This window comes from Cynoglossus semilaevis, chromosome 19 (assembly GCF_000523025.1).
Source record: "Cynoglossus semilaevis isolate Cse_v1.0 chromosome 19, Cse_v1.0, whole genome shotgun sequence".
In the NCBI taxonomy this organism is placed as follows: domain Eukaryota; kingdom Metazoa; phylum Chordata; class Actinopteri; order Pleuronectiformes; family Cynoglossidae; genus Cynoglossus; species Cynoglossus semilaevis.
The window spans coordinates 17,713,338-17,725,057 of NC_024325.1; the positions used below are offsets into that span (position 1 = coordinate 17,713,338).

The window sequence follows — 11,720 nt, forward strand, 5'->3', positions numbered from 1 at the left end:
CCACCCCTGACCAGCTCCACATCCCCGCGGGCAAAATGAACACCCGCGACCAGGTGCTCCTGCCCCCTGCCCCTCCCTCCTCCCGAAACACCCCGGGACTAACTTACCCCCCCAATTTCCCCCATGTGCCCACAGCCTACCCCACTGTCTCTGATGACAAGAACCAGCCCGGTGCCGTGGAGGTGATCAGGGAGTCCAGTAGCACCACGGGGATGGTGGTCGGCATCGTGGCCGCCGCCGCCCTCTGCATCCTCATCCTCCTCTACGCCATGTACAAGTACCGCAACCGGGACGAGGGCTCGTACCCGCCGGACCAGAGCCACGGCTTTGCCAACAGTTCAGCCGTGGAGGGCAACGGCGCCGTGGTCAAGGACAAAAACACGGCCACGGCCTCCGTGGCCATGTCCATCACAAAGGGTAAAAAGAACAAAGACAAAGAGTACTACGTCTGAGAGCGCGGGGAGGGAGGGAAAGGGGGAGGGAGGGAGGCGTTTGGACTGAGACCAGAGGACGAGAGAGAGAGAGAGAGAGAAGTGTCATTTCACTCCCCCGTTTGTCAGTGAAATTCACCTGCCACTAAAAACAGCTGCCGTCTGTCAGTGATGAAACCCTGGTCCACGTCACCAGGTGTGACTCATGTCCACGTCCTGTGCTGCGTCTCCGTTCTCAGATTCAGACTCATCAGTGTTCCTCATTTGTTTCCGTTTGTACCAGCCTGTAGGGGGCGTGTCCACCTCGGCCTTGTATATAGCATGGATCTGGTTGAGTGGAGAAAATCCCGGGACAGATCGGCCTCCACGTTTTCTTTGTACTTCTTTGTAATGCTCTGTTTCAACAAACCTCAGCGTCCCCATAATGACACATGAGGCAGAACAGAGCAATTATTGACTTTTTATGGCCGACGAGCAACGACGAGCCGAGCAGCAGCCACGACCGTCAAAACACTGGGAGGCCAAATTTGGACCAGACGTCATTCCTGCGTGTTAGGTTGTGCACTTTTCTTTTTTCTTAAACAGAAAAAAAAAACCCCGCTCTGCGTCTGCCGTCAGGAGACGGCGTTCAGCTGCTGCTGCTGCTGCAGGATCACACATGAAGCATGATATTTAAATCTTAAAGGAACCACGCAGTCATTCACCTGTCTCTGGCCCAGCGTCCCTCACAGCTCAGTGGACCAGAACCATTCCTCGTGTGAGACATCGGAGTCATCGTGCCCGCGTCGTTCAGAGATCGCAAAATCGTGAACAAGTCTGTCTACAAACGTGAAGGTGTTTCTCCGTGGACGTTTCTTGTATGTACATATAGAGGGCAGCAGAGTGAAGAGGCGTTGTGTGCGTTGGGGGGGGGTGTGGGTGTGAATAATATTAATGTTCCACATGTTCACTCTCCCCCCCCTCCTTCTCTGGAAAAGCGCTTCTTTCACCTCCGGCGGCGCCGCTGCTCAAACTGGTTTCCTGTAAAACTGTTGTTTGGAGGAGAGCGAGCGAACGAGTGAGCGAGCGACCTCAGACTCCTGACCTTCTCCTCTCTGTAAAACTGTCATGGAATACATTTTGAAGAAAAAAAAAAGCACACGTGAATTGTAAACATATCCTGGAGACACAAATATTCCATGTAAAGCAGATGAAACCATGTATGATTTCTCTTTTTTCTATCAGTTACTTCAAAAAAGAAAAAAAAGAGACTCTTCTATCAGACGACCAATGGAAAGGTTTGTGAATTGTATTGATATTTCTCTGATATTTCGATGTATGTTGTTACCACTCTTCTGAAAAACGTCCCACTTTAGATTGCCTTTTACTTCCACAGGAGAAAAGCACACATCCCTCTGATAGCTGCAGAAATGGTTTTGATTTTTTTTTTTTTTTTTTCTGTATTCTTTTCCGGTCCAGATTAATGCAGAAACAGACGAGAGAAGACTTGACTGTGTTGCGTTGTGCTCAGTCTGTGACTCCGTGGATCTGACAGTATAAAACCATCTCCTCTGTTGACTTACGGCCACACTCGGTTCCTTCTCTCTTTTCTTTTCATCAAAGTGCCATTCCACAGGAGCCGCCCGCTGCTCACACACAGACCATTCCTCACTCATTTCTATGATATCGTGTTCATGTGCAATGGATCTGAATATGTGTACAGACCGTGGAGATGAAAATACACTTGATTATATACTTTGTACACACTGGTGTGCTGTGCTTTTCTCTGTAGCCTCCTCAGTACGGATGGGCGGCGATGCATCTGCACGACAGTGATGACCAGGAGGTGGCGGTAATGCAACAGAACGTGGTAGAAACTTTAGCGACACAGGATTAAAAACAGTTCCAGAAAACGTCACAGACACAGGATTAAAAACAGTTCCAGAAAACCATTTCTATCAGACACAAACAGTTCCACTGTCCTCTCACTAAGCCAACGTTCACGTCTGTGTTTTTTTGCAGAGTTTTCAGATGGTCACAGTAGAAATACTCCTCCTCTGGAGAAAACCTGTCAGACATGAGTTCATCAGACACGACTCGACCGCTCTCTGGTGGTTTGTGCTGATTTCACTGAGGCCATCGAGGACTGGCTCCATTTCTCCCTGAAATTCCGAACAGGACGAAGTAGCAGAAATGTAATATACTGTAGGTATTGATCCGTCTCTTTGGGCTCTGAGAATCTTCCGGAATCAAAGTCAGGATGGATTAACTCTGATGTTGATTTTACAGGCCTTATATGTTTGCTAACAGGATAACTCGACCTGTTGAACATGGAGGAATAGTACGTTAAAAAAACCCGTTGTGGGTCAGACGCAGGTCGTGTTCTTTACAGTGGTGTTTCATCATCTGCCTTCTCTGCTCTGTGTGTCTGAAGGTTTAACATGAACTAACTCTCCTTGATGTGAGTCAGGACTAAATTGGACTAAAGTGTTAGACGGGATGAACCCGGTGTCGACCAATCAGAATTCACCAGGAGTTTGTTATAAAATGATGTGGAAATATATGTGGACACGCCCTTTAAATTTTCATGATGAAACTTAGACTGTAGTGTCTGAAAGAAATGGGGTTTTTTAAAGGTTAATAAATGGCCTAAAAGTAGCCCAGAAGCTAAAGGTTAGCCTTATTTCCCCAATATTTACATTAAATTTATATATTTTCCTTATCAACACAGATATCAAATCAACCAATCACAAGGCAGCATTCTACTGCATCTAGGGATGTAAATGTAAGTCTGGAAAATAATCATAAATGGACTGTGTTCTCATTCAGAGGGAGTTAAAAAAAACTCCAGTTATTGACGAACGCTGCGGCTCCTGCTCTGGTGTCGGTGTAAAGATGGCGTGTTGGGAGAGTGGCTCCTGTGAAGAGACCAAATCTGGGGATATTTCATGCTTGGCCACACGCCTCCTTCTCACTTTCCTCACAAACGTGTTAGAGTGAAATATTAAAAAGGATGGAGAGGGTCTTAAATATGCAGGGCAGGTCTCCGTTCTACAGCCTGACTGAATATTAACTGCTGCTCCGTGGTAGTATTTGAGTTTCTGACGGATGGTTTTGTTGCAGCAACAGTTGTGTCAACACAGGCCTCGGCCACTAACGCAAACACAATAATCCGAAAAATAATCCAAGACTAAATTATACTAAACCTCCTCCTGTACTGAGAATCAGTACCAGATCATTTTGGATCACTTGGTACCAGGACAGAAATAATATATATTTTTATTTATTTTATTTTTTTTATGTTAGGCTGCATGACATTTTATTTTGAAAAACAAATCACTTCCGGCCTCATAAAAAACGTCGCATGGTAGCTTCTATAAATTAATAATTATATTGACATTATATATATTTATATATAAATTCTATATGATGCGCTGCTGTGTGTGTTTTGTTGTGTCCGTGACCTCAGCCGCTGGGCCGTGGAAAAATTCTCTTGGATGAAAGAAAGGTGTTTTAGAAGGTTCTATTGTTTATTTATTTTATTTTTGTATTTTATTTATTTATTGGTACGCCTTAACACCCGGTAACAGGGTTGGTGTGGTTTGACTACCACCTGCTGAGAAGACCAGGTACTGTAGGCCGAAAAGGAAAAAAAAAAGGTTTTTACAAACCACGTCGGTGAGAAACTTATAGAGGTTTTGACATTTACAGCCAACTGCGGCACAAACAACAGCAGCAGTCATTTTTTGGGGTTCCGTGTCCGTGGGTGAGGTTGATGAGAACAGGCAGGACAGCGTGGAGAACCAATTCTGTGGCCCAGAGTAGAGACTCGGTGTCACGGCAGGTTAGTGCCTGGTGATCTGTGATCTGAGCTGACACCTGGAGAGGAGGAGTGCGGCTGCAGAATATGATACTCCACCGCTGGGATGTCGATGTCCCCTCTCATCTGCCTCTCTCCTCCTCCACCTTTTTGGTCTGGAGCTGGGACACAGAGCCAGACTGGCTCCAGCAGGACGACGGAACATCACAGACGTCACCTTCAGATCCTGATACAGACTGGCTCCAGCAGGACGAGGATGAAGGATCACAGACGTCACCTTCAGATCCTGATCAAAACATTCAAATGTCTGAAACTGATCCGTTCACACACTTTCTGATTTACAGCATTGTTTTTTTTTTTTAGCCAAATGGCCATGTTGATTAATCTTGGGAATTATGGGTAAATAGGAAAAAAAAATCTTCTCAGAAAATAGTAAACAATACAAATGATTTCATAGAAACTCTTAAATCTCTCATCATGACTGAGTGAAATGACGTAGTGTGGATCAAAATTCAAATTTTAATCTTAAAAATATGAGTACAGTTCTTGATTCAACGTGGCCGTAAATCCTGGTTTCATTTCGTCTTCTTATATATTATTTTAAGATAAGAAGTATACACTCCCTGTGACGTTTTGAGATCCGACCAATCAGCGCTGTGGGAATCTCTCTCGCTCTCTCACTCACTGGCATGGACGCGCTCAGTGCGCGTACACGTGCAAGCTAGCAGTTAGCCAGCGTTAGCTTCCATGTAGCCGTAGCTTGTTGAATCGTTTTTCTCACAGGGCACAGTTTGTGCCATGAAGACACCGCCACTGTCTGTCTGTCTCTGGGTCTCCGTGAATGAGAACCTCTGCTGCTGGTGCTGTTTCTCCGGCAGCGCGTGACTGAGACACGGAACCAGACACTTGTCTGAAAACAATGATAAGTTTTAGCTAGCGCCAACAGCAGACATGAAGCTACAGTTTCTTTTCTGGGGAAGCGGTTGCTCCACTGGCTGTCAGTAGCTTCCACCACCGGAGGCTCTGTGGATTTTTACCGACACTGTTGTTTTTCTGTGACTGGACGCCGTAGACGGCTATGAGGCCAACTGGACAACCGAGACTAGCTGTAACCGGTGGTGGCTTTTAACTGTAGAAACGTCCCTCTGCACTGTGAGTAAATTTACCTAAGATGCTAACCCGAGTTAGCACGAGCTAATGACTAAACTAAACTAACGCACAGTCGAGGAACATTACCGAAGCTAACTTGTTTGTTTTTTAAGGTAACGCCACACAGTGATATTTTATGTTAGACCTGCGGGAAACGACCGTCTGTCAGTCGGGTTTTAATTCCCCAGACACGGTTGTCGGTTTTAATAAACACCGATGTGACTAAGACTGTTGTTGGTGAAGCAGGATACACTTTCCTACTGAACTGCGGCCTCACGAGCTAGGCTAAACTGTGTGTGTGTGTGTGTTAGCCTGCTAATGTCAGTCCAAAAAAACTACAGCGAAAACGAGAATTACCTCTGAAACATTAACATTAGGTGAATTTAGTTGTCATTGACGAGGCCTGGAGCTCAGCCGCTCAGACTGGCGGGCGAATAGAAAGTTGGGATTTGTGCATTTTACAAGTGTTTGTGTGAAAAATTCTCTAGTTTTGTGTCACGCTATTAAACCTAGTAGAATTATTGGACGAGCACTGATCATAAATGGTACATAATAACAGAAAAGGGCAATGTCGGCCACAAGTGAAGCCACGGAAGTTAGCCGGAAGTGCTTCATTGGTTTTGAGAAGTGTACGTAAAACCAGCTTTCTGGACGACGTGATACCAGGCGGACCAGGTGTCGCCCCAGGTGATGTTTATCACGTCGTTGCTTCACTGACAACATGTCAGACATCTATGATCAAGAACAGACAAAAGTGTCACTCACAACAACAGCAGTAACATCAGTCCGATGGTATGGACTAGTGTAGTGACACCAGGGACCACAGCAGCATTATCAACAGTAAACAGAAGACTGTATCAATGAACTTATTGATAGGTGACAGCCTCAGTTTGATTAGTATTAGTTCAAGGTACAAATGTCGTAAACACTTATTTTTGTTAAACTTTTCAGGGATTCTCTTTCAAAAAATTTTTATTATTTTTTTAATTTTGTGATGTGACAGATGTTACTTAGTGAGTCAGAAAATTGAAATGCATGCGTCTGTCATTCTCTAAAGTAGATTTAATTATGAAAAATTCCATCCTGGTCTTGAGCAATAGAAAGTTGCCACTTGGTATTTATTATTTTATTTTATTTTTTTTACAGATGAATGTTTTTTCATACAGCCACTGCGTTACCAATGTGCCAAAAAGTCAACCCTCTGATCACCCGACAAGGACTAGTCTACAGTGCGGCAGCGTCTGTGCGAGGAGGGAGCACAAAGTGGTCCAGGAATATGCGCGGATCCTTGAGGTCAACTGAAGAAAACCTATCCAAGACTCAGAACTGTCCTTGATGACACGCTCTTGGTCAGACTGCCATCCCAAATGGAAGTGCCATCATAGACACGCAGTACTGTGGCTCGAACTGCTGCACAGTCACTGGAGCTGCACAGTTGGAAGAAGTATTTCAGCCCTCGGTTGGACCTGATGGTGGACATGGGTTCCCAGGCTCTTCAGATATTGCGACAGGGTGTGTGGGCCTCACTGACTGGAGGCTGGTATGTGGACCCCCATCAGAGCACCTTCTCCAATTGTTTTCACCTCTACCTTTGGATATTTCTTCTGGCCTTCCCTTTTCTGCTATACATGGTAAGAAACGTTCACAGCAAGTCATGATGAGTGATTGAGTCCATGGTATTTTAATCTGTGAGTTTGAATTAATTTGGGCAAAATCACCTCTTCAGAATAACTAATAATAATTACACTTTTCTTAGTTGTGACAATCTGATATCACAGATGCACTCCAGTCCATATAAGTACATATTAATGTACCTCAAAGTTGTCAGCCAACCACTGAGAAGATGCACAGGATGCCGTCAGTAATGCCCCTTTCCCCGGGTTGTTGGACAAAAAATTGTTTTTAACCTCAAAATGTCAGCTTCGATAAGAGCACGGTTGAGAGCCAGTTGCGCAACAAGGAGTTTTCTTATCACTGCAGCACATAAAGCCTATAGAGTATTTCCTCAGTGTAGAACATGCTGCTGACAGCAAATGGTGCAGCCGCATGTTTTTATTAGTTTGTTAATTTAATTGACAAATCATGCATCAACTTAAAACTAAATTTGTTTTAAATAAACTTTCCTACTTTGTCAAATACCAATGATAATCCCATCATTTACATAGCCTTTTATTTAAAATAATTAAATGCTTTAGATCTTGTTACCCACTGATGTTTTTAATTTTCTCCCCCTCTCCCCCGTCAGGCTCTCCCCCCCAGCCTGTTGGTGGCAGGGGTGTATTCTGCCGTGGTAGCCGTCTTTTTCACAGCCATTAAAGTGGTAAACTTCAGGCTTCATGCCATGTTCGACCTCGGGGAGATCATAGAGAAGAAACAGGCCTCGCTCACTGCCGACGCTCCAAGAACAGAAGACGGAGACGAAGGTTCAGGTGTTCATGACGGGAATCAGCACAGGTACCTCAGACTGTTTGACCTCAATGTCTCCTCTTTGTCATTGTCTTTTTTCCCCCCATTATTCATGTTGTCCTATATTCTGAATGCCAGTGTGAAAAAGATGTAACAGAATAATATGCAGATTTTGTTGTTTTTCTTCACAGGGACAGTCATGTTGGACCGATTTTGTTGTTTGTTTTTTTTTCTTCACAGGGACAGTCATGTTGGTGTAGAAATGACGGTGTTTCGAAAAGTCAACTCAACACCACCTGTGCGCTGTAGCTCCCAGCATTCTTTGTTTGGGTTGAACCAGGTGTCGGTAAGTCTTCCCATATGTGCTATATATATTTATATACATGTGAGTGTATATATATTTGTATATATATGTATATATGTATATATATTTGTATATATATGTGTATATATTTGTATATATGTGTGTGTATATATTTGTATATATGTATATATATTTGTATGCATATATGTATATATTTGTATATGTACGTATATACTGTATGTCTGTGTATATGTTTGTATATTTTAAAAGCAAATGGAAAATAATAAAAAACCTAAACTAAGAAAATGATCAATTTTTCTTTGGGTTCGGTGATGGTTGATGGTTTCAACTGTAAAAATTCATATTTTCCTTTTTTAAACACATCTGTTCTGTAAAGTCTGAGCCTTCAGGGGCCAAAGTTGGCCCGAGTGTCATCTGACTTAACAGAGTCGTGTCCACTCTTGCCAGTGGATGAAACCAAGTTATTCCACTGCTGATTGTCTTCACTGACTCTCCAGGAAAAAAAAAAAGAGACCAATAAATGTCTATGTCACTGCATAAACATCATGTAGACGCTGCTGCCAGATGGACAAGGAAAGCAGTCCATGGTCCAGACCTGCTGTTATATGATGTATTCTGAACCTTCACTTGTGTTGTCCTTTTTTAGGAGTTCCTGCCTCAGCTGGAGGATTCAGGGGGCACTAAGGGTAGGTGTCGGGGTCTTTCCCGTCAGGCCGTTGTGAATTATCTTTGCTCTAACGCACGACTTGTTTTTCCTCAGATATCAAAGAGTTAATGCGGGAACAAGGAAGCAGTAATGTGATTGTTACATCAGCTCACCGTGAGATCCTGCGTCAGACCTCACTGGACGCCATCCGTAAGTTTCCTGGTTTCCACTGACGAGCTGTTGTTCTGCAAAATAAATTGAAGACAAGCTGTTGTTCTGCAAAATAAATTGAAGCTCATTTGAAATTCTTCTCCTGTCGTCCGCCTCTCACTGTCCAGGGGGCGCCAGTGTCATCCAGTCCTGTCTACCTGTTGGTCTTGGAGGGGATTTCTCCGGTCTTATTGGTGTACCTGGAGCATCATCTGGGTTTGGAGAACCACCAGAATGTGTGTCCATCCCTCCTTCACCCTCCAGTCAGGAGGACGGAGGCGAGAAAGAACACTTCCAGGAAGTGGAGCAGTTGCCAGGGCAAATGTCTTTGAGGAACCCTTTGGACGATGGGTTGGGGGCTTATTCTCCTCTCTGTCCTTCTGCTGAATCTGAGAGCCTGGGGGACACGCCCCTCAGCCCGCTTATAAAGAGCAGTTTGAGTGAAGAGCTGAGTGAAAATCTCCTAGGACTCGGCCTTGACCCTGTGGCGTTTGCTCCTGGGACTGAACACCCGGGCAGCCGCAGCGGCGTGGCACTGACGGCCGGATCCACCGACAGTTGTTTCAGTGGGGGGGGCGCCACCACGGACCGCGAGACGCTGAGTACAGTTAGCAGCTATCGCAGTGAGAAGACAGACTCTACGCAACTGGAGAGCCCTTCGTTGAGCCACTCGCAGCCCGCTGACGGACAGCCGTCGGCCTCGGCGAAAACTAAAGGGCCGAACGCCTCCGAGTCGAGAGAAGACCCTTCTGGACAGGGTGGGAGCGACACAGACAACCTGTCAGACAGTGTGTTGCTACGTTCACCTTCCAAAGACGTTTCTTTCAGCCAGGGGCTGGACAGGACACTTGTTGAAGACGAGGATTTGACCCCAGTACCTTCTGACGTTGCACAGCCCCCTCCTCCTCCTCCTCTTCAGAACTCGTCCCCTTCAAGTAGTGGCCAATCAGAGGTTTGTGATTTAGACAAAAGCGTCCCACTCCCCCCTCTCCCCCCGCCGCGGCAGGCCAACTCCGTGCCCTCAGGGCTGGCCCTGGGTCTAGTTTGTTCCGAGCCGGCCTTGCCCATATCCTCGACCCCGTTCCTGTTGTCCGACCAGCCCGCTCTACAAGCCCAGCAGGTTGTCCGCCCCAAAGACTTGAAGCTGCTGCGGGCCAGTGGCAGTAGCGTGGGCCACAGACCGGGCCGCAGGAAAGCTCCACGGAGGCGGGCCGGAGCGGGGAGCAGCAGTTTCGACTGCGGCTCTTACAGGCGTCACCACAATCACAGGCAGCACAGAGATTACATCCCGGTGCGAAGCCGACTGGGCGCCAAGGCCTACAGTGAAAGTCTGTTTGAGGATTCTAGTGATGAAGATGACGGCAGTGACATGAGCGCCGGGTCCAGTCTGGGCTCTCAGCGCCGATACAGTTCAGATGACGACGATGACGACTCCAGTTCCTCTACCTCCTGCTACTCCCCAGACCTCGCTAACACTGGCATAACTGCCCCACACCCTGCTGCTGCTGCTGCTGCCCAACCACCCACCCCAGGGGAAGGGGATTTATCAGAAACTGCTGGGCCCTCTCATTCTCGTGCTGCTCAGCGCTCTTCTAGCACCGCTAGCGCAAAGACTCACGCCAGAGTGTTAAGTATGGATGGAGCAGGTGGAGGCCAGGGCAACGCTGCAGCTCAGCCTTCTACCCTGCTCTCCATGCCCTCCACCTCCACCCCCGCGCCTCGAACTCTCACCGTCTCAAAGTCTGATCTGGAAGCCCGCACTCTTCATAACGACGTTTTTCCTGGAACTCTTCATCATCGGCTGGATTCTCTAGGGGGCTCCTGGACGGGCAACCAGATGGGCTGGAGGGCAGGAGAGCTGGTTGAAGAGGGAGCTGTGGGCGGAGGTAAGGCGGGCTATTAAGAGATGTCGTGAGAAATGGCTGTGAATTTTTTTCATCGGAAGAAAAATAGTGTTCTTGAATCCAAGGGTCACGTAGGTTCACCTTTTGTATGTTGTTGTTGTTGTGTAGCTGTAGTCCCAGTGTGATCCTAGTCTGAGACTCTGTTCCATCTGAACATCAGTTCCTAACACTGGAACAGAGGGATCTACATTTGGAATCACTAGAAAAAGAACATGAACCAAGTCTAAGTCCCGTCAGACGAGCTGTTCAAACGTAGACAGTGCAGTCGCTGAAACTGCTTCATCAGCAGTTTTTAAAGTGAAACAGTCATTACCCTGATATGGATTTCACTGATAATAAACAACAACGTCAGGTTTGTTTAGCTCCTGCAGTTCTTCTGTAACAGGAAACTGTGAAGCAGCCACAAAAAAAAAAAAAAAAAAATCACACCAGCGCAATTAGCACAAATTCAAAGACGCCTGATTCTGATTCCTGTGAATGGAAACACTCCTCCTCACAGCAAATGTTTCAGACAGACGTTATGTGTTTGTTATGGTTGTTGTGCTAACACAAACGGGACCGTGTGTGTGCGTGTGCAGAACACGGTGCTGTAACGTAAACCACCAATAACCTCTTTTACAGCCTTGGTCCCAGAGGACGGAAGTAAACTGGACTCAGTGCGAAGTGTGAAGAGGACGCAGGCCATACGCAGGAGACACAACGCTGGAAGCAACCCTACACCGCCCCCCTCCACCATGGGATCTCCTCCCAGGTCGGTCCACCACACAAACCTGAGAACAGACCCCCCCCCTTACCTAGTTTGAGTGTTTAGAAGTTCTGCAGCAACATCAACAGGAATTGTAGTCAGGAA

The 11,720-nt window shown here is 46.3% G+C and overlaps 2 protein-coding genes across 2 annotated transcripts in view; both read left to right on the forward strand.

Annotated features, from left to right (window-relative positions):
• nrxn2a (neurexin 2a) overlaps nt 1–2,170 on the forward strand; it is a 121,793-nt gene extending 119,623 nt beyond the window's left edge. The window contains exon 17 of the mRNA XM_025065880.1: nt 2–2,170. Within this exon, the coding sequence (XP_024921648.1) occupies nt 2–452 (451 nt within the window). The 3' untranslated portion in view covers nt 453–2,170. The remainder of the gene's footprint in view (nt 1) is intronic.
• A 316-nt stretch (nt 2,171–2,486) lies between these two features.
• The window catches only part of LOC103395788 (pecanex 3), a 22,789-nt gene continuing 13,555 nt past the window's right edge, over nt 2,487–11,720 (forward strand). The window contains exons 1-8 of the mRNA XM_025065881.1: nt 2,487–2,615; nt 6,526–7,010; nt 7,625–7,833; nt 8,026–8,131; nt 8,757–8,796; nt 8,871–8,966; nt 9,095–10,852; nt 11,492–11,621. Coding sequence (XP_024921649.1) covers nt 6,849–7,010; nt 7,625–7,833; nt 8,026–8,131; nt 8,757–8,796; nt 8,871–8,966; nt 9,095–10,852; nt 11,492–11,621 — 2,501 coding nt within the window. The 5' untranslated portion in view covers nt 2,487–2,615; nt 6,526–6,848. The remainder of the gene's footprint in view (nt 2,616–6,525; nt 7,011–7,624; nt 7,834–8,025; nt 8,132–8,756; nt 8,797–8,870; nt 8,967–9,094; nt 10,853–11,491; nt 11,622–11,720) is intronic.